This window comes from Nannobrachium achirus (genome assembly GCF_963921795.1).
Source record: "Nannobrachium achirus genome assembly, chromosome: 1".
Classification (NCBI taxonomy): domain Eukaryota; kingdom Metazoa; phylum Chordata; class Actinopteri; order Myctophiformes; family Myctophidae; genus Nannobrachium; species Nannobrachium achirus.
In genome coordinates this window covers 88,496,810-88,517,370 of record NC_137810.1, presented here as the reverse complement: position 1 = coordinate 88,517,370, position 20,561 = coordinate 88,496,810, and the positions used below count along the sequence as shown (strand labels likewise).

The 20,561-nt window shown below is 40.2% G+C and overlaps 2 protein-coding genes across 2 annotated transcripts in view; both read left to right on the top strand.

Moving 5' to 3' along the window:
• LOC308290425 (protein NLRC3-like) overlaps positions 1 to 20,561 on the top strand; it is a gene marked incomplete at both ends in the record, with an annotated part of 183,440 nt that overhangs the window by 108,077 nt on the left and 54,802 nt on the right. The window lies entirely within an intron of this gene.
• Positions 372 to 20,561, top strand: part of LOC308303993 (NACHT, LRR and PYD domains-containing protein 3-like) — a gene marked incomplete at both ends in the record, with an annotated part of 35,620 nt that continues 15,430 nt past the window's right edge. Inside the window, 9 exons of the mRNA XM_080748541.1 lie at positions 372 to 490; positions 1,181 to 1,291; positions 2,911 to 3,021; positions 4,313 to 4,423; positions 7,633 to 7,743; positions 10,744 to 10,854; positions 12,474 to 12,584; positions 13,876 to 13,986; positions 17,196 to 17,306. Coding sequence (XP_080604667.1) covers positions 372 to 490; positions 1,181 to 1,291; positions 2,911 to 3,021; positions 4,313 to 4,423; positions 7,633 to 7,743; positions 10,744 to 10,854; positions 12,474 to 12,584; positions 13,876 to 13,986; positions 17,196 to 17,306 — 1,007 coding nt within the window. The remainder of the gene's footprint in view (positions 491 to 1,180; positions 1,292 to 2,910; positions 3,022 to 4,312; positions 4,424 to 7,632; positions 7,744 to 10,743; positions 10,855 to 12,473; positions 12,585 to 13,875; positions 13,987 to 17,195; positions 17,307 to 20,561) is intronic.

Sequence of the window (20,561 nt, the reverse complement as noted above, 5' to 3'; positions counted from 1 at the left end):
GTCTCAGCATTATGATGGTGATATTTTTGTTCATCTACTGTAGTCTCATCATTATGATGGTGATATTGTTGTTCATCTACTGTAGTCTCAGCATTATGATGGTGATATTGTTGCCTCATAGCAGCTCACAGTTAATATTTCAACGTATCATCCTATGTCAATGTCATATTAATAATACAGAATGAGATTGAAATATTACTGACACTGTTCTAGAAGTGTGTGTGTGTGTGTGTGTGTGTGTGTGTGTGTGTGTGTGTGTGTGTGTGTGTGTGTGTGTGTGTGTGTGTGTGTGTGTTTGTTTGTTTTGTACATTCATTCATTAATCATTTACTATTTTCTGCTAACCTTGACAGGTTAAATAAAGACCAAAGATGAGTGAGTGTGTGGAGAGAGAGGAGGAGGAGGGAAGAGACAAACATCTCATCCACAGAGCAGAGTCTCCAACAGCCAGCTGTGGGTCTAAAGATGAACCTGGACCTCCACGCTTAAAGTAAGACAATCCTCCTCCACACACAATGGCAGTGGTGTAAAGTAACTAAGTACATTTACTTAAGTTCTGTTCTTAAGTACACTTTTGAGGTATTCATGGGTATTTCCAATTTTACTTCTACTCCACTACATCTTGGATTTTACTTTTACTCCTCTACAATTATTTGACAACATTAGTTATGGCTTTTTAAGAAAGTCCAAAGCAAAGCCCATAGACCTTATTCACACTGCGGCCATCTTGTATCACATGACCACATGGGGTGGCAGCCTGCATTACAAACCATTGTAAACAATGGAGCGATGGTCCCAAAATATGAGTTTTGTTCAACCAATTTCTTTTGACCAAATTGACAAATGGGCAGATGACAACATCAACATCCCCTAAAGGATTAAAATAATCCGCAATATTCATTGCAATATTACTCTGTGCAAAGACTTGCTACAGTATCTGTGCAGACTAGTGCTTGCTCTGCCATCATATTAACTTACTGTATCGTGATTTTTGCATATTAATCAAGAACAATTTAACATCAAATAGTTAATATAATGGCGATTTATTTTGAGGCTGGAGATGGGGGGGGGGGATTGGGAAATGATCTGAACTTTCCTCCACTTGGAGACATCATCTGCTCCGGCCCCTAACATTATCATTCAGGACATGATCATTGTATGAATATTGTTGTGATTCCAGAAGTGTTGACCACAGAGCAGTCTCTCCAACACCCAGCTGTGTGTCTATGAAGAGTGACACGTCTATGGGAATGCCTCCTAACTTCAGTGAACCTGGACCTCCACACACACAGTATGTCAATCCTCCTGAGGTTCTTAAACTGTAGCTTACTGTATGTGGGAGCCGCGGGTGAAGAGAAACACTCCCATTTCTAGTGATATTTTATCAGAGAACAAGAACACGATTCCTGGGCAGAATCTCCACTTTTGTCAACAAAAGTGCCCTCAGGACTCTTGCTGGGGCCCTCATTCAGTCCCACTTTGACTACGCTTGCACCTCATGGTACTCCAACATCAAAGAATCACTAAAGACTAAGCTCCAAACCTCCCAAAACAAACTGATTTGGCTACTTCTCGACCTGGGGCCCATGACCCATGTTTCTCCCACACATTTTGCTAGCCTAAGATGGCTCTGCGTTGAAGACAGAGTTAAACAACAAAAAATGGAGTGACTTTAAAAATAGTCAACGCAAATCTGCCCTCCATCCCCTAAGTACCTGCATATCTGACCAACATCTCCAAAAAGTTAGCGACACCCACAACACCAGACTATACACAATGATCTGATAACACAAACCCATAAGACAAATATGGGTAAATTCTCCTTCTACAACACTGCCACCCAGGTTGGAATTCCTTGACTACCTCCCTTAAAACATGTAGCTCGCTGGCATCCTTCAAAACTGCCCTGAAAACTCACCTTTCAGGAGGCCAGAGAAGGAGGTAGTTATCGCTTCTCCCATAGTCAGGTGAAAACTCACCTTTCAGGAGGCCAGAGAAGGAGGTAGTTGTCACTTCTCCCATAGACAGGCCAGAAGTGAGCACCCCCACCTTTACCTTAGCCCCGCCCCCTTGTTTCCCCAATCCTGTACATATAGTGTTTTTATAACTGTGATATTATTGAATGTTTTCTTTGCTTGCTATTCATTATGTCCATGAATTAAATACTGAGGGCTTTCATCCTAAAAAAAGACCGTAAAAGGTCTTATTTGAGATGTTCCTTTTAGGCAGGGTGTTTAACTCATTCGTAGTTTACGGCCGTAAAGCCCGTTAATTTCTCTATGTCTTTCACTGCCGGCTTCTCCGAGTCCTACCTGTTAACGTGGGCGCTCGTCCAGTTCCCATCGTGCGTGATCGGACACTGCTCGTGTGTTCGCGTATTCCATCAGCTTCTCAACTCCGTTGAAACTTTTTCAATTGATCAATAAGTTCTCCATCTGTAAGCCGCGGAGTGCAGACAGTAAGCTGGGCCAAAATAGAGGACGGACTTCCGCTTCCGGTTCAGGGACTCCAATGTTAAAGGTGTCCGCTCAATAATGTCTCCGTGTAGAAACCGATCACGGAGCATTAGTTCCGGCCTATTTTAGTTGCGTTTCGATAAAAAAAATATTTTTTAATACATTTTTATTACATTTACGGGTTCTACGGGCATGGCAGAGAAGGGGTACAAAGGGGTATTTTGATGGCAGAGTTTGTGTTAACTGTACTTGTACTGTACTACATTTATATTGTATTGACTATACTTTTACTGTTCTCCTTTTTGTCTAATAAAATAATCAATCATAATGTTTTGCCTATTACTTCAACATGGAGTTTTACTCTCTTGTAAAATGCAATGTAACAATACAGAAACTATAACAAACAGACTCTTTCATTCACATGATCATTGTATGAATATTGTTGTGATTCCAGAAGTGTTGACCACAGAGCAGAGTCTCCAACACCAAGCTGTGTGTCTATGAAGAGTGACACGTCTATGGGAATGCCTCCTAACTTCAGTGAACCTGGACCTCCACACACACAGTATGTCAATCCTCCTGAGCTTCTTAAACTGTAGCTTACTGTATGTGGGAGCCGCGGGTGAAGAGAAACACTCCCATTTCTAGTGATATTTTATCAGAGAACAAGAACAAGATTCCTGGGCAGAATCTCCACTTTTGTCAACAAAAGTGCCCTCAGGACTCTTGCTGGGCCCTCATTCAGTCCCACTTTGACTACGCTTGCACCTCATGGTACTCCAACATCAAAGAATCACTAAAGACTAAGCTCCAAACCTCCCAAAACAAACTGATTGGGCTACTTCTCGACCTGGGGCCCATGACCCATGTTTCTCCCACACATTTTGCTAGCCTAAGATGGCTCTGTGTTGAAGACAGAGTTAAACAACTAAAAATGGGAGTGACTTTAAAAATAGTCAACGCTAATCTGCCCTCCATCCCCTAAGTACCTGCATATCTGACCAAACATCTCCAAAAAGTTATCGACACCCACAACCACAACACCAGAGGGAGCGCACACAATGATCTGATAACACAAACCCATAAGACAAATATGGCTAAATTCTCCTTCTACAACACTGCCACTCAGGTGTGGAATTCCTTGACTACCTCCCTTAAAACATGTAGCTCGCTGGCATCCTTCAAAACTGCCCTGAAAACTCACCTTTCAGGAGGCCAGAGAAGGAGGTAGTTATCACTTCTCCCATAGACCGGTGAAAACTCACCTTTCAGGAGGCCAGAGAAGGAGGTAGTTATCACTTCTCTCATAGACAGGTGAAAACTCACCTTTCAGGAGGCCAGAGAAGGAGGTAGTTATCACTTCTCCCATAGACAGGTGAAAACTCACCTTTCAGGAGGCCAGAGAAGGAGGTAGTTATCACTTCTCCCATAGACAGGCCAGAAGTGAGCACCCCCACCTTTACCTTAGCCCCACCCCGTTGTTTCCCCAATCCTGTACGTATAGTGTTTTTATAACTGTGATATTATTGAATGTTTTCTTTGCTTGCTATTCATTATGTCCATGAATTAAATACAGAGGGCTTTCATCCTAAAAAAGACAGTAAAAGGTCATATTTGAGATGTTCCTTTTAGGCAGGGTGTTTAACTGTACTTGTACTGTACTACATTTATATTGTATTGACTATACTTGTACTGTTCTCCATTTTTGTCTAATAAAATAATCATCATAATGTTTTTCCTATTACTTCAACATGGAGTTTTACTCTCTTGTAAAATGCAATGTAACAATACAGAATCTATAACAAACAGATTCTTTCATTGACACGATCATTGTATGAATATTGTTGTGATTCCAGAAGTCTTCACCACAGAGCAGAGTCTCCAACACCCAGCTGTGTGTCTATGAAGAGTGACGCGTCTATGAGAATGCCTCCTCACTTCAGTGAACCTGGACCTCCACACACACAGTATGTCAATCCTCCTGAGCTTCTTAAACGGTAGCTTACTGTATGTGGGAGCCGCGGGTGAAGAGAAACACTCCCATTTCTAGTGATATTTTATCAGAGAACAAGAACACGATTCCTGGGCAGAATCTCCACTTTTGTCAACAAAAGTGCCCTCAGGACTCTTGCTGGGACCCTCATTCAGTCCCACTTTGACTATGCTTGCACCTCATGGTACTCCAACATCAAAGAATCACTAAAGACTAAGCTCCAAACCTCCCAAAACAAACTGATTGGGCTACTTCTCGACCTGGGGACCATGACCCATGTTTCTCCCACACATTTTGCTAGCCTAAGATGGCTCTGTGTTGAAGACAGAGTTAAACCACTAAACATGGGAGTGACTTTAAAAATAGTCAACGCAAATCTGCCCTCCATCCCCTAAGTACCCGCATATCTGACCAAACATCTCCAAAAAGTTAGCGACACCCACAACCACTACACCAGAGGGAGCGCAGCAGCACAAACAATGTTCTGATAACACAAACAAATATGGGTAAATTCTCCTTCTACAACACTGCCACCCAGGTGTGGAATTCCTTGACTACCTCCCTTAAAACATGTAGCTCGCTGGCATCCTTCAAAACTGCCCTGAAAACTCACCTTTCAGGAGGCCAGAGAAGGCGGTAGTTATCACTTCTCCCATAGACAGGTGAAAACTCACCTTTCAGGAGGCCAGAGAAAGAGGTAGTTATCACTTCTCCCATAGACAGGTGAAAACTCACCTTTCAGGAGGCCAGAGAAGGAGGTAGTTATCACTTCTCCCATAGACAGGTGAAAACTCATCTTTCAGGAGGCCAGAGAAGGAGGTAGTTGTCACTTCTCCCATAGACAGGCCAGAAGTGAGCAGAGCACCCCCACCTTTACCTTAGCCCCACCCCCTTGTTTCCCCAATCCTGTACATAGAGTGTTTTATAACTGTGATATTATTGAATGTTTTCTTTGCTTGCTATTCATATGTCCATGAATTAAATACTGAGGGCTTTCAAAAGTAAAAAAGACCGTAAAAGGTCTTATTTGAGATGTTCCTTTTAGGCAGGGTGTTTAACTGGAGAACGGGGTAAGATGAACCACTTCGTGCTTATGTTGCCCTGGAAGCAAGAAAAAGTGAGCTGGCAGTAAATTCAAAACATCTAGACATATTTCAGGATGTCTGCTATCATTTGAAATTATAAGTAAGTGTCTATGACAAAGGACCATAAAAATATGACTTATTAAAAAAAAAGTGGTCATCTGGTTCAACTTGCCCCAGGTGAGGGGTAAGTTGATCCAGGTAAAGGGGTAAGTTGACCCACGTGATATTCTAAGCTTTTAAGAGTTTAAACAAAGAATGTATGTACTTATTAGAAATATTTGAATAACACATTTCCCTTTTACAAATAGTCTTATTTCCTTTCTTACGGTTATTTAAACCGTAAGAAAAAACATTAAAACCAATTTAATTAAGTTTGTTATTCAGAACCTTTTAATATCTGCAATTATTAATATAATATTAAAAACTTCTCTTAAATTAGTGTATTCATCAAAATGAAAGATCATTCAGCATAAATTGAGTAGCAAAGACATAATACAAAATATGAATGGTGATTCACATAGTTCAATTTACCCCAAGGCATGTGGTTCATCTTGCCCCACGGCCACCATTTTGACAAAACCTGGCAAGCTTAATGCTTAAGGCTCATCTTTAGCTAAGTGAATCACATAGTTTTATACATTGGGATATTACCAACATGCATGATATATAAGTTTAGACCTGGGTACATTTGCTTTAACATAAAAATCATTATACCATAAAAGTAAAAAATGTACTTCGACCAGCAAAAAACACTTTTTGGGGTAGAAATATGCTTTCCACTTTGCCCAGGTGTCTGTAAACTCCACAGCCAGGTGTAAATGATGTTTGCGTTCTTATTGTGGGGTCAAATGACAACTCATGTGTAGGCCTGGGGCGGTATGGACATTTTGTTACCGCGATTACCGTCTTCCCATTTACCGCCGGTACTGCGGTAATTACCGCACCCCCGTATCTATTAATTAAGGTTCGGCGATAAGCCAAAATATTGCAATCATCTTCCCAAAAGTCGCCTCTCCACAGTGGAGAGGCGACACAGCCTGACTGCCCGAGTTATACTTCTCCGTACAGCACAGCGGGTATGGCTTTCAAAGGAGCAGATCTACAAGCTCACAACACATCGCATCCGCGACGCGTTCTGAGCTTTTAGATCTGCACTGTCGGGTTACCATAGTAACGTAGGCTAGCTACTTGGGCTTTTCAGACACAAACAGCTGTGTGAACAAACCAGAAGAGGAAGGGTAGTCAGATCGTGTACAGTGATTCTGTAAACTCACGTCACGTCTCAACTCTCAAATCGCAGTGATTGAGTGCTGCTATATACAGGTTTTAGTTACAAGACTTGACAGAAAAGGTTATAAAATCGCAGACGCGCCGCCGGACGGGGCACAACGTGCGACGCGGTGGAAAAAGTAAAATAGTTTCATTTTCGGTTTTAGTCCACACGGCCCGCGCTCCGCCAGTAATCCGTATGAATAAAAAAAGATATGCCACAACACAAGGTATGTATTAACATCCTTGTGTCGAGTGGATTACAGAGAAAGTTTATGCTGCTCCGTCATAGAGTTGTGCTCCGTACTCTCCTGCCCTGTGCACTGTGTGCACAGGGCAGGAGACACAGACACTGTGGTCTGTGTCTGAGTGACATGTGGCTTCCAAACATGTGGTACACGGCCCAGAGCAGAGTGGCATGGAGCGCATGCGGTCCTCGCTTCTCCCCCGTTTTAAAACTCGCTTGTTTTCCAATAAAAAATAGACCTTTATTTGTCTTTTTACCGCGGTAAGCACAATGACACGGCGGTTACCGCCTCCAACCCTACTCATGTGTATAGTTTTAAAGATAAAGGGGGTGGTTCATCTTACCCTGCGGTTCATCTTACCCCGTTCTCCCCTACTTGTACTGTACTACATTTCAATTGTATTGACTATACTTGTACTGTTCTCCATTTTTGTCTAATAAAATAATCAATCATAATATTTTTCCTATTACTTCAACATGGAGTTTTACTCTCTTGTAAAATGCAATGTAACAATACAGAATCTATAACAAACAGACTCTTTCATTCACATGATCATTGTATGAATATTGTTGTGATTCCAGAAGTGTTGACCACAGAGCAGAGTCTCCAACACCCAGCTGTGTGTCTATGAAGAGTGACTGGTCTATGGGAAATCCTCCTCACTTCAGTGAACCTGGACCTCCACACACACAGTATGTCAATCCTCCTGATCTTCTTAACATGTTAACACGTTCAGAGCAATGAATGTGTTGAGCAAAAATACTCCTCCTGCTCATAACCTACTGTAGTTTACCATGACTCTGTGGGAGTCTAAATGTCAAAGCAAGAGAGGAAACCTCAACCCTCTTTAGTATAGAGAGGAGCTGGTAGTTTATACCTGTCACCAGTGGTACCTTTTTTAACCCAAGACCCAAAAGAGAAATTAGATGTTTGCCCGGGACCCATACTAGTGAAAATAGCAGATGTACAAGCTCAAAATGTGTTGCTTTGTGCCATGTTGCTTGTAGATGAAGACATCTCTGAATAAATAGTTACTCCTGTGACCACAGTAACTACTACTTAATACAAAGATAATAAAAGTAATCGTTATTGTCCCTGAAGCAAATTTTGTCTTCATAAGTCTGTCTGTGGGTTGAGATTGGCACATTTCCTGGGGCAATCTGCCCAGATCATGCATGTCACACGTGTCCTTTTCTTCTTTTTTTAGTTTTTTACTCTCAAAAAAGCATCTGCAATGTAGTGCATTTGAAACTACATTGCAGTGCACATCATGGGTGATCACTGCTTGCCTCCTGTGAATTGTTTTATTTGTATTTTTGTTTATTTTATTTTTATTTTGTTGCTGAGTGAGGTCAGCAGACAAAGTAACATGAGTGATATGAAAAAAAAAAAACATTGAAAAGCGTCAATGTGAACCAGAAACATCGGTACTTCAGGTTTCTGTATCTTCACCCTGATGGCATGAGGTGGAAGTAGAGATACAGAGGATGATCAGTGTTACTGATATAGTTATTGATACAGAGGATGATCAGTGTTATTGATATAGTTATTGATACAGAGGATGATCAGTGTTATTTATTACTGATATAGTTATTGATACAGAGAATGATCAGTGTTATTTATTACTGATATAGTTATTGATACAGAGGATGATCAGTGTTATTTGTTACTGATATAGTTATTGATACAGAGAATGATCAGTGTAATTTATTACTGATAGTTATTGATACAGAGAATGATCAGTGTAATTTATTACTGATAGTTATTGATACAGAGAATGATCAGTGTTATTGATATAGATATTGATACAGAGGATGATCAGTGTTATTGATATAGTGATTGATACAGAGGATGATCAGTGTTATTTATTACTGATATAGTTATTGATACAGAGGATGATCAGTGTTATTTATTACTGATATAGTTATTGATACAGAGAATGATCAGTGTAATTTATTACTGATATAGTTATTGATACAGAGAATGATCAGTGTTATTGATATAGTTATTGATACAGAGGATGATCAGTGTTATTGATATAGTTATTGATACAGAGGATGATCAGTGTTATTGATATAGTGATTGATACAGAGGATGATCAGTGTTATTGATATAGTGATTGATACAGAGGATGATCAGTGTTATTGATATAGTGATTGATACAGAGGATGATCAGTGTTATTGATATAGTGATTGATACAGAGGATGATCAGTGTTATTGATATAGTGATTGATACAGAGGATGATCAGTGTTATTTATTACTGATATAGTTATTGATACAGAGGATGATCAGTGTTATTTATTACTGATATAGTTATTGATACAGAGAATGATCAGTGTAATTTATTACTGATATAGTTATTGATACAGAGAATGATCAGTGTTATTGATATAGTTATTGATACAGAGGATGATCAGTGTTATTGATATAGTTATTGATACAGAGGATGATCAGTGTTATTGATATAGTTATTGATACAGAGGATGATCAGTGTTATTGATATAGTTATTGATACAGAGGATGATCAGTGTTATTTATTACTGAGAGGACTAAGCGTGTGATGGCCTTATTGTTCATACTTCTTACTGTCCAAAAACACAAAAGGTCAAGAATTGGGCAGAATTCCAACAATAAGCAATGCAAAGAACAAACAGGACTTAAATGTCTGGAGATTATAGGATGTTGTTAGATTGTTAGAACTTACAGTTACAGACCAATAAACAAAAAGATACATGTCTAAACCAGTCAAACACAATAATATAAGGGAACATCATTAATAATAATTCCATGACAGAGTTAGTGTTTCTATCAGTGAAGAATGATTATGATAATGAATTTATTTATTTATACATTCCAGACATCACAAAGTGCTTTACAGAGCAGGGTAAAAGAACAACATGATATGCATTTATTGACAATCTACAACACACGATCAGTGAATAAAAAGTAGGCACACATTTTAAAATAGACACATGCAGATATAAAAAACTAGAAATGTCAGGAAGAATTTAAGAAAAGGTTTGAACATAGAGGTGGGTTTTTAAAAGGGCTTTGAAAGATGACACTGAATTCACACGTCGTAGGTCAACAGGTAGGGAGTTCCACAGCTGAGGGGCCCAGACTGTGAAAGCCCTGCCACCCTTTGAGACAAGCTGTGCTGTGAGCAGGGGTGTTGCACCAAATCCTGGGCCCTGGGTTCAAGCATTCACTGTGGGCCCCCCATGAATGTTCTTCAGGGGAGGGGATTAACCCATTGTTTACAATGGTTTGCATTACAAACCATTGTAAACAATGGAGCGATGGTCCCAAAATATGAGTTTTGTTCAACCAATTTCTTTTGACCAAATTGACAAATGGGCAGATGACAACATCAACATCCCCTAAAGGATTAAAATAATCCGCAATATTCATTGCAATATTACTCTGTGCAAAGACTTGCTACAGTATCTGTGCAGACTAGTGCTTGCTCTGCCATCATATTAACTTACTGTATCGTGATTTTTGCATATTAATCAAGAACAATTTAACATCAAATAGTTAATATAATGGCGATTTATTTTGAGGCTGGAGATGGGGGGGGGGGATTGGGAAATGATCTGAACTTTCCTCCACTTGGAGACATCATCTGCTCCGGCCCCTAACATTATCATTCAGGACATGATCATTGTATGAATATTGTTGTGATTCCAGAAGTGTTGACCACAGAGCAGTCTCTCCAACACCCAGCTGTGTGTCTATGAAGAGTGACACGTCTATGGGAATGCCTCCTAACTTCAGTGAACCTGGACCTCCACACACACAGTATGTCAATCCTCCTGAGGTTCTTAAACTGTAGCTTACTGTATGTGGGAGCCGCGGGTGAAGAGAAACACTCCCATTTCTAGTGATATTTTATCAGAGAACAAGAACACGATTCCTGGGCAGAATCTCCACTTTTGTCAACAAAAGTGCCCTCAGGACTCTTGCTGGGGCCCTCATTCAGTCCCACTTTGACTACGCTTGCACCTCATGGTACTCCAACATCAAAGAATCACTAAAGACTAAGCTCCAAACCTCCCAAAACAAACTGATTTGGCTACTTCTCGACCTGGGGCCCATGACCCATGTTTCTCCCACACATTTTGCTAGCCTAAGATGGCTCTGCGTTGAAGACAGAGTTAAACAACAAAAAATGGAGTGACTTTAAAAATAGTCAACGCAAATCTGCCCTCCATCCCCTAAGTACCTGCATATCTGACCAACATCTCCAAAAAGTTAGCGACACCCACAACACCAGACTATACACAATGATCTGATAACACAAACCCATAAGACAAATATGGGTAAATTCTCCTTCTACAACACTGCCACCCAGGTTGGAATTCCTTGACTACCTCCCTTAAAACATGTAGCTCGCTGGCATCCTTCAAAACTGCCCTGAAAACTCACCTTTCAGGAGGCCAGAGAAGGAGGTAGTTATCGCTTCTCCCATAGTCAGGTGAAAACTCACCTTTCAGGAGGCCAGAGAAGGAGGTAGTTGTCACTTCTCCCATAGACAGGCCAGAAGTGAGCACCCCCACCTTTACCTTAGCCCCGCCCCCTTGTTTCCCCAATCCTGTACATATAGTGTTTTTATAACTGTGATATTATTGAATGTTTTCTTTGCTTGCTATTCATTATGTCCATGAATTAAATACTGAGGGCTTTCATCCTAAAAAAAGACCGTAAAAGGTCTTATTTGAGATGTTCCTTTTAGGCAGGGTGTTTAACTCATTCGTAGTTTACGGCCGTAAAGCCCGTTAATTTCTCTATGTCTTTCACTGCCGGCTTCTCCGAGTCCTACCTGTTAACGTGGGCGCTCGTCCAGTTCCCATCGTGCGTGATCGGACACTGCTCGTGTGTTCGCGTATTCCATCAGCTTCTCAACTCCGTTGAAACTTTTTCAATTGATCAATAAGTTCTCCATCTGTAAGCCGCGGAGTGCAGACAGTAAGCTGGGCCAAAATAGAGGACGGACTTCCGCTTCCGGTTCAGGGACTCCAATGTTAAAGGTGTCCGCTCAATAATGTCTCCGTGTAGAAACCGATCACGGAGCATTAGTTCCGGCCTATTTTAGTTGCGTTTCGATAAAAAAAATATTTTTTAATACATTTTTATTACATTTACGGGTTCTACGGGCATGGCAGAGAAGGGGTACAAAGGGGTATTTTGATGGCAGAGTTTGTGTTAACTGTACTTGTACTGTACTACATTTATATTGTATTGACTATACTTTTACTGTTCTCCTTTTTGTCTAATAAAATAATCAATCATAATGTTTTGCCTATTACTTCAACATGGAGTTTTACTCTCTTGTAAAATGCAATGTAACAATACAGAAACTATAACAAACAGACTCTTTCATTCACATGATCATTGTATGAATATTGTTGTGATTCCAGAAGTGTTGACCACAGAGCAGAGTCTCCAACACCAAGCTGTGTGTCTATGAAGAGTGACACGTCTATGGGAATGCCTCCTAACTTCAGTGAACCTGGACCTCCACACACACAGTATGTCAATCCTCCTGAGCTTCTTAAACTGTAGCTTACTGTATGTGGGAGCCGCGGGTGAAGAGAAACACTCCCATTTCTAGTGATATTTTATCAGAGAACAAGAACACGATTCCTGGGCAGAATCTCCACTTTTGTCAACAAAAGTGCCCTCAGGACTCTTGCTGGGCCCTCATTCAGTCCCACTTTGACTACGCTTGCACCTCATGGTACTCCAACATCAAAGAATCACTAAAGACTAAGCTCCAAACCTCCCAAAACAAACTGATTGGGCTACTTCTCGACCTGGGGCCCATGACCCATGTTTCTCCCACACATTTTGCTAGCCTAAGATGGCTCTGTGTTGAAGACAGAGTTAAACAACTAAAAATGGGAGTGACTTTAAAAATAGTCAACGCTAATCTGCCCTCCATCCCCTAAGTACCTGCATATCTGACCAAACATCTCCAAAAAGTTATCGACACCCACAACCACAACACCAGAGGGAGCGCACACAATGATCTGATAACACAAACCCATAAGACAAATATGGCTAAATTCTCCTTCTACAACACTGCCACTCAGGTGTGGAATTCCTTGACTACCTCCCTTAAAACATGTAGCTCGCTGGCATCCTTCAAAACTGCCCTGAAAACTCACCTTTCAGGAGGCCAGAGAAGGAGGTAGTTATCACTTCTCCCATAGACCGGTGAAAACTCACCTTTCAGGAGGCCAGAGAAGGAGGTAGTTATCACTTCTCTCATAGACAGGTGAAAACTCACCTTTCAGGAGGCCAGAGAAGGAGGTAGTTATCACTTCTCCCATAGACAGGTGAAAACTCACCTTTCAGGAGGCCAGAGAAGGAGGTAGTTATCACTTCTCCCATAGACAGGCCAGAAGTGAGCACCCCCACCTTTACCTTAGCCCCACCCCGTTGTTTCCCCAATCCTGTACGTATAGTGTTTTTATAACTGTGATATTATTGAATGTTTTCTTTGCTTGCTATTCATTATGTCCATGAATTAAATACAGAGGGCTTTCATCCTAAAAAAGACAGTAAAAGGTCATATTTGAGATGTTCCTTTTAGGCAGGGTGTTTAACTGTACTTGTACTGTACTACATTTATATTGTATTGACTATACTTGTACTGTTCTCCATTTTTGTCTAATAAAATAATCATCATAATGTTTTTCCTATTACTTCAACATGGAGTTTTACTCTCTTGTAAAATGCAATGTAACAATACAGAATCTATAACAAACAGATTCTTTCATTGACACGATCATTGTATGAATATTGTTGTGATTCCAGAAGTCTTCACCACAGAGCAGAGTCTCCAACACCCAGCTGTGTGTCTATGAAGAGTGACGCGTCTATGAGAATGCCTCCTCACTTCAGTGAACCTGGACCTCCACACACACAGTATGTCAATCCTCCTGAGCTTCTTAAACGGTAGCTTACTGTATGTGGGAGCCGCGGGTGAAGAGAAACACTCCCATTTCTAGTGATATTTTATCAGAGAACAAGAACACGATTCCTGGGCAGAATCTCCACTTTTGTCAACAAAAGTGCCCTCAGGACTCTTGCTGGGACCCTCATTCAGTCCCACTTTGACTATGCTTGCACCTCATGGTACTCCAACATCAAAGAATCACTAAAGACTAAGCTCCAAACCTCCCAAAACAAACTGATTGGGCTACTTCTCGACCTGGGGACCATGACCCATGTTTCTCCCACACATTTTGCTAGCCTAAGATGGCTCTGTGTTGAAGACAGAGTTAAACCACTAAACATGGGAGTGACTTTAAAAATAGTCAACGCAAATCTGCCCTCCATCCCCTAAGTACCCGCATATCTGACGAAACATCTCCAAAAAGTTAGCGACACCCACAACCACTACACCAGAGGGAGCGCAGCAGCACAAACAATGTTCTGATAACACAAACAAATATGGGTAAATTCTCCTTCTACAACACTGCCACCCAGGTGTGGAATTCCTTGACTACCTCCCTTAAAACATGTAGCTCGCTGGCATCCTTCAAAACTGCCCTGAAAACTCACCTTTCAGGAGGCCAGAGAAGGCGGTAGTTATCACTTCTCCCATAGACAGGTGAAAACTCACCTTTCAGGAGGCCAGAGAAAGAGGTAGTTATCACTTCTCCCATAGACAGGTGAAAACTCACCTTTCAGGAGGCCAGAGAAGGAGGTAGTTATCACTTCTCCCATAGACAGGTGAAAACTCATCTTTCAGGAGGCCAGAGAAGGAGGTAGTTGTCACTTCTCCCATAGACAGGCCAGAAGTGAGCAGAGCACCCCCACCTTTACCTTAGCCCCACCCCCTTGTTTCCCCAATCCTGTACATAGAGTGTTTTATAACTGTGATATTATTGAATGTTTTCTTTGCTTGCTATTCATATGTCCATGAATTAAATACTGAGGGCTTTCAAAAGTAAAAAAGACCGTAAAAGGTCTTATTTGAGATGTTCCTTTTAGGCAGGGTGTTTAACTGGAGAACGGGGTAAGATGAACCACTTCGTGCTTATGTTGCCCTGGAAGCAAGAAAAAGTGAGCTGGCAGTAAATTCAAAACATCTAGACATATTTCAGGATGTCTGCTATCATTTGAAATTATAAGTAAGTGTCTATGACAAAGGACCATAAAAATATGACTTATTAAAAAAAAAGTGGTCATCTGGTTCAACTTGCCCCAGGTGAGGGGTAAGTTGATCCAGGTAAAGGGGTAAGTTGACCCACGTGATATTCTAAGCTTTTAAGAGTTTAAACAAAGAATGTATGTACTTATTAGAAATATTTGAATAACACATTTCCCTTTTACAAATAGTCTTATTTCCTTTCTTACGGTTATTTAAACCGTAAGAAAAAACATTAAAACCAATTTAATTAAGTTTGTTATTCAGAACCTTTTAATATCTGCAATTATTAATATAATATTAAAAACTTCTCTTAAATTAGTGTATTCATCAAAATGAAAGATCATTCAGCATAAATTGAGTAGCAAAGACATAATACAAAATATGAATGGTGATTCACATAGTTCAATTTACCCCAAGGCATGTGGTTCATCTTGCCCCACGGCCACCATTTTGACAAAACCTGGCAAGCTTAATGCTTAAGGCTCATCTTTAGCTAAGTGAATCACATAGTTTTATACATTGGGATATTACCAACATGCATGATATATAAGTTTAGACCTGGGTACATTTGCTTTAACATAAAAATCATTATACCATAAAAGTAAAAAATGTACTTCGACCAGCAAAAAACACTTTTTGGGGTAGAAATATGCTTTCCACTTTGCCCAGGTGTCTGTAAACTCCACAGCCAGGTGTAAATGATGTTTGCGTTCTTATTGTGGGGTCAAATGACAACTCATGTGTAGGCCTGGGGCGGTATGGACATTTTGTTACCGCGATTACCGTCTTCCCATTTACCGCCGGTACTGCGGTAATTACCGCACCCCCGTATCTATTAATTAAGGTTCGGCGATAAGCCAAAATATTGCAATCATCTTCCCAAAAGTCGCCTCTCCACAGTGGAGAGGCGACACAGCCTGACTGCCCGAGTTATACTTCTCCGTACAGCACAGCGGGTATGGCTTTCAAAGGAGCAGATCTACAAGCTCACAACACATCGCATCCGCGACGCGTTCTGAGCTTTTAGATCTGCACTGTCGGGTTACCATAGTAACGTAGGCTAGCTACTTGGGCTTTTCAGACACAAACAGCTGTGTGAACAAACCAGAAGAGGAAGGGTAGTCAGATCGTGTACAGTGATTCTGTAAACTCACGTCACGTCTCAACTCTCAAATCGCAGTGATTGAGTGCTGCTATATACAGGTTTTAGTTACAAGACTTGACAGAAAAGGTTATAAAATCGCAGACGCGCCGCCGGACGGGGCACAACGTGCGACGCGGTGGAAAAAGTAAAATAGTTTCATTTTCGGTTTTAGTCCACACGGCCCGCGCTCCGCCAGTAATCCGTATGAATAAAAAAAGATATGCCACAACACAAGGTATGTATTAACATCCTTGTGTCGAGTGGATTACAGAGAAAGTTTATGCTGCTCCGTCATAGAGTTGTGCTCCGTACTCTCCTGCCCTGTGCACTGTGTGCACAGGGCAGGAGACACAGACACTGTGGTCTGTGTCTGAGTGACATGTGGCTTCCAAACATGTGGTACACGGCCCAGAGCAGAGTGGCATGGAGCGCATGCGGTCCTCGCTTCTCCCCCGTTTTAAAACTCGCTTGTTTTCCAATAAAAAATAGACCTTTATTTGTCTTTTTACCGCGGTAAGCACAATGACACGGCGGTTACCGCCTCCAACCCTACTCATGTGTATAGTTTTAAAGATAAAGGGGGTGGTTCATCTTACCCTGCGGTTCATCTTACCCCGTTCTCCCCTACTTGTACTGTACTACATTTCAATTGTATTGACTATACTTGTACTGTTCTCCATTTTTGTCTAATAAAATAATCAATCATAATATTTTTCCTATTACTTCAACATGGAGTTTTACTCTCTTGTAAAATGCAATGTAACAATACAGAATCTATAACAAACAGACTCTTTCATTCACATGATCATTGTATGAATATTGTTGTGATTCCAGAAGTGTTGACCACAGAGCAGAGTCTCCAACACCCAGCTGTGTGTCTATGAAGAGTGACTGGTCTATGGGAAATCCTCCTCACTTCAGTGAACCTGGACCTCCACACACACAGTATGTCAATCCTCCTGATCTTCTTAACATGTTAACACGTTCAGAGCAATGAATGTGTTGAGCAAAAATACTCCTCCTGCTCATAACCTACTGTAGTTTACCATGACTCTGTGGGAGTCTAAATGTCAAAGCAAGAGAGGAAACCTCAACCCTCTTTAGTATAGAGAGGAGCTGGTAGTTTATACCTGTCACCAGTGGTACCTTTTTTAACCCAAGACCCAAAAGAGAAATTAGATGTTTGCCCGGGACCCATACTAGTGAAAATAGCAGATGTACAAGCTCAAAATGTGTTGCTTTGTGCCATGTTGCTTGTAGATGAAGACATCTCTGAATAAATAGTTACTCCTGTGACCACAGTAACTACTACTTAATACAAAGATAATAAAAGTAATCGTTATTGTCCCTGAAGCAAATTTTGTCTTCATAAGTCTGTCTGTGGGTTGAGATTGGCACATTTCCTGGGGCAATCTGCCCAGATCATGCATGTCACACGTGTCCTTTTCTTCTTTTTTTAGTTTTTTACTCTCAAAAAAGCATCTGCAATGTAGTGCATTTGAAACTACATTGCAGTGCACATCATGGGTGATCACTGCTTGCCTCCTGTGAATTGTTTTATTTGTATTTTTGTTTATTTTATTTTTATTTTGTTGCTGAGTGAGGTCAGCAGACAAAGTAACATGAGTGATATGAAAAAAAAAAAACATTGAAAAGCGTCAATGTGAACCAGAAACATCGGTACTTCAGGTTTCTGTATCTTCACCCTGATGGCATGAGGTGGAAGTAGAGATACAGAGGATGATCAGTGTTACTGATATAGTTATTGATACAGAGGATGATCAGTGTTATTGATATACTTATTGATACAGAGGATGATCAGTGTTATTTATTACTGATATAGTTATTGATACAGAGAATGATCAGTGTTATTTATTACTGATATAGTTATTGATACAGAGGATGATCAGTGTTATTTGTTACTGATATAGTTATTGATACAGAGAATGATCAGTGTAATTTATTACTGATAGTTATTGATACAGAGAATGATCAGTGTTATTGATATAGATATTGATACAGAGGATGATCAGTGTTATTGATATAGTGATTGATACAGAGGATGATCAGTGTTATTTATTACTGATATAGTTATTGATACAGAGGATGATCAGTGTTATTTATTACTGATATAGTTATTGATACAGAGAATGATCAGTGTAATTTATTACTGATATAGTTATTGATACAGAGAATGATCAGTGTTATTGATATAGTTATTGATACAGAGGATGATCAGTGTTATTGATATAGTTATTGATACAGAGGATGATCAGTGTTATTGATATAGTGATTGATACTATTGATATAGTGATTGATACAGAGGATGATCAGTGTTATTGATATAGTGATTGATACAGAGGATGATCAGTGTTATTGATATAGTGATTGATACAGAGGATGATCAGTGTTATTGATATAGTGATTGATACAGAGGATGATCAGTGTTATTTATTACTGATATAGTTATTGATACAGAGGATGATCAGTGTTATTTATTACTGATATAGTTATTGATACAGAGAATGATCAGTGTAATTTATTACTGATATAGTTATTGATACAGAGAATGATCAGTGTTATTGATATAGTTATTGATACAGAGGATGATCAGTGTTATTGATATAGTTATTGATACAGAGGATGATCAGTGTTATTGATATAGTTATTGATACAGAGGATGATCAGTGTTATTGATATAGTTATTGATACAGAGGATGATCAGTGTTATTTATTACTGAGAGGACTAAGCGTGTGATGGCCTTATTGTTCATACTTCTTACTGTCCAAAAACACAAAAGGTCAAGAATTGGGCAGAATTCCAACAATAAGCAATGCAAAGAACAAACAGGACTTAAATGTCTGGAGATTATAGGATGTTGTTAGATTGTTAGAACTTACAGTTACAGACCAATAAACAAAAAGATACATGTCTAAACCAGTCAAACACAATAATATAAGGGAACATCATTAATAATAATTCCATGACAGAGTTAGTGTTTCTATCAGTGAAGAATGATTATGATAATGAATTTATTTATTTATACATTCCAGACATCACAAAGTGCTTTACAGAGCAGGGTAAAAGAACAACATGATATGCATTTATTGACAATCTACAACACACGATCAGTGAATAAAAAGTAGGCACACATTTTAAAATAGACACATGCAGATATAAAAAACTAGAAATGTCAGGAAGAATTTAAGAAAAGGTTTGAACATAGAGGTGGGTTTTTAAAAGGGCTTTGAAAGATGACACTGAATTCACACGTCGTAGGTCAACAGGTAGGGAGTTCCACAGCTGAGGGGCCCAGACTGTGAAAGCCCTGCCACCCTTTGAGACAAGCTGTGCTGTGAGCAGGGGTGTTGCACCAAATCCTGGGCCCTGGGTTCAAGCATTCACTGTGGGCCCCCCATGAATGTTCTTCAGGGGAGGGGATTAACCCATTTAGACTGGGAACGCATTATTACACGTTATGTTGTGCTATTGACTATTGAAAAATAGCAGATACTGTTCAAGTTCAAGCTCAAGTGCAGCACAGAGTGCCGTGCTTTTCTGTCAGCGGTGCTCAAACTGTTTCATGTGAAGGACCCCCAAAATGATATGTATTTGGCCATGGACCACCCATCTAAAAATATTTAGCAAACAAAGCAACATTTTATTTCAAATGTTCGCTTAAAAATACATACAGTATATTCAAAGATTTGCGCACATGTTAACAACTTTTCAAAAATAGCAGATCTACAAGCTCGCAGCGCGGCACTTGGTGCCTCGCTGTGAGCTTGTATATCTGCTATTTTTCAATAGCTAAAGTATAAAATAATCAAGGCCCCTCCACCTTGGGCCCTGGTAATTCAGTACCACTTCTTCCCCCCTTGTGACCCCCTGGATGTGGGAGTCTCCAGGAGGCTCTTATCTGATGATCTGATGCTGAGCACATAGGGTTCTAGCATGATGATCTGATGATGAACACAGACTGTAGGGTTCTAGCATGATGATCTGAGGCTGAACACAGACTTGCAGGGTTCTAGCATGTCAGAGATAGAACTGAGAGACTGTCCTTTTACACATTTAAAAGTCATGAGTAAAGTCTTAAAATCAATTCTGGCACTAAGGTAGCCTAACTAACAGTGGAGAGCAGCTAAGATGGGTGAATCTAGTCCTAATAAAGTTCTTCATCTCCACAGAGAGAGGAT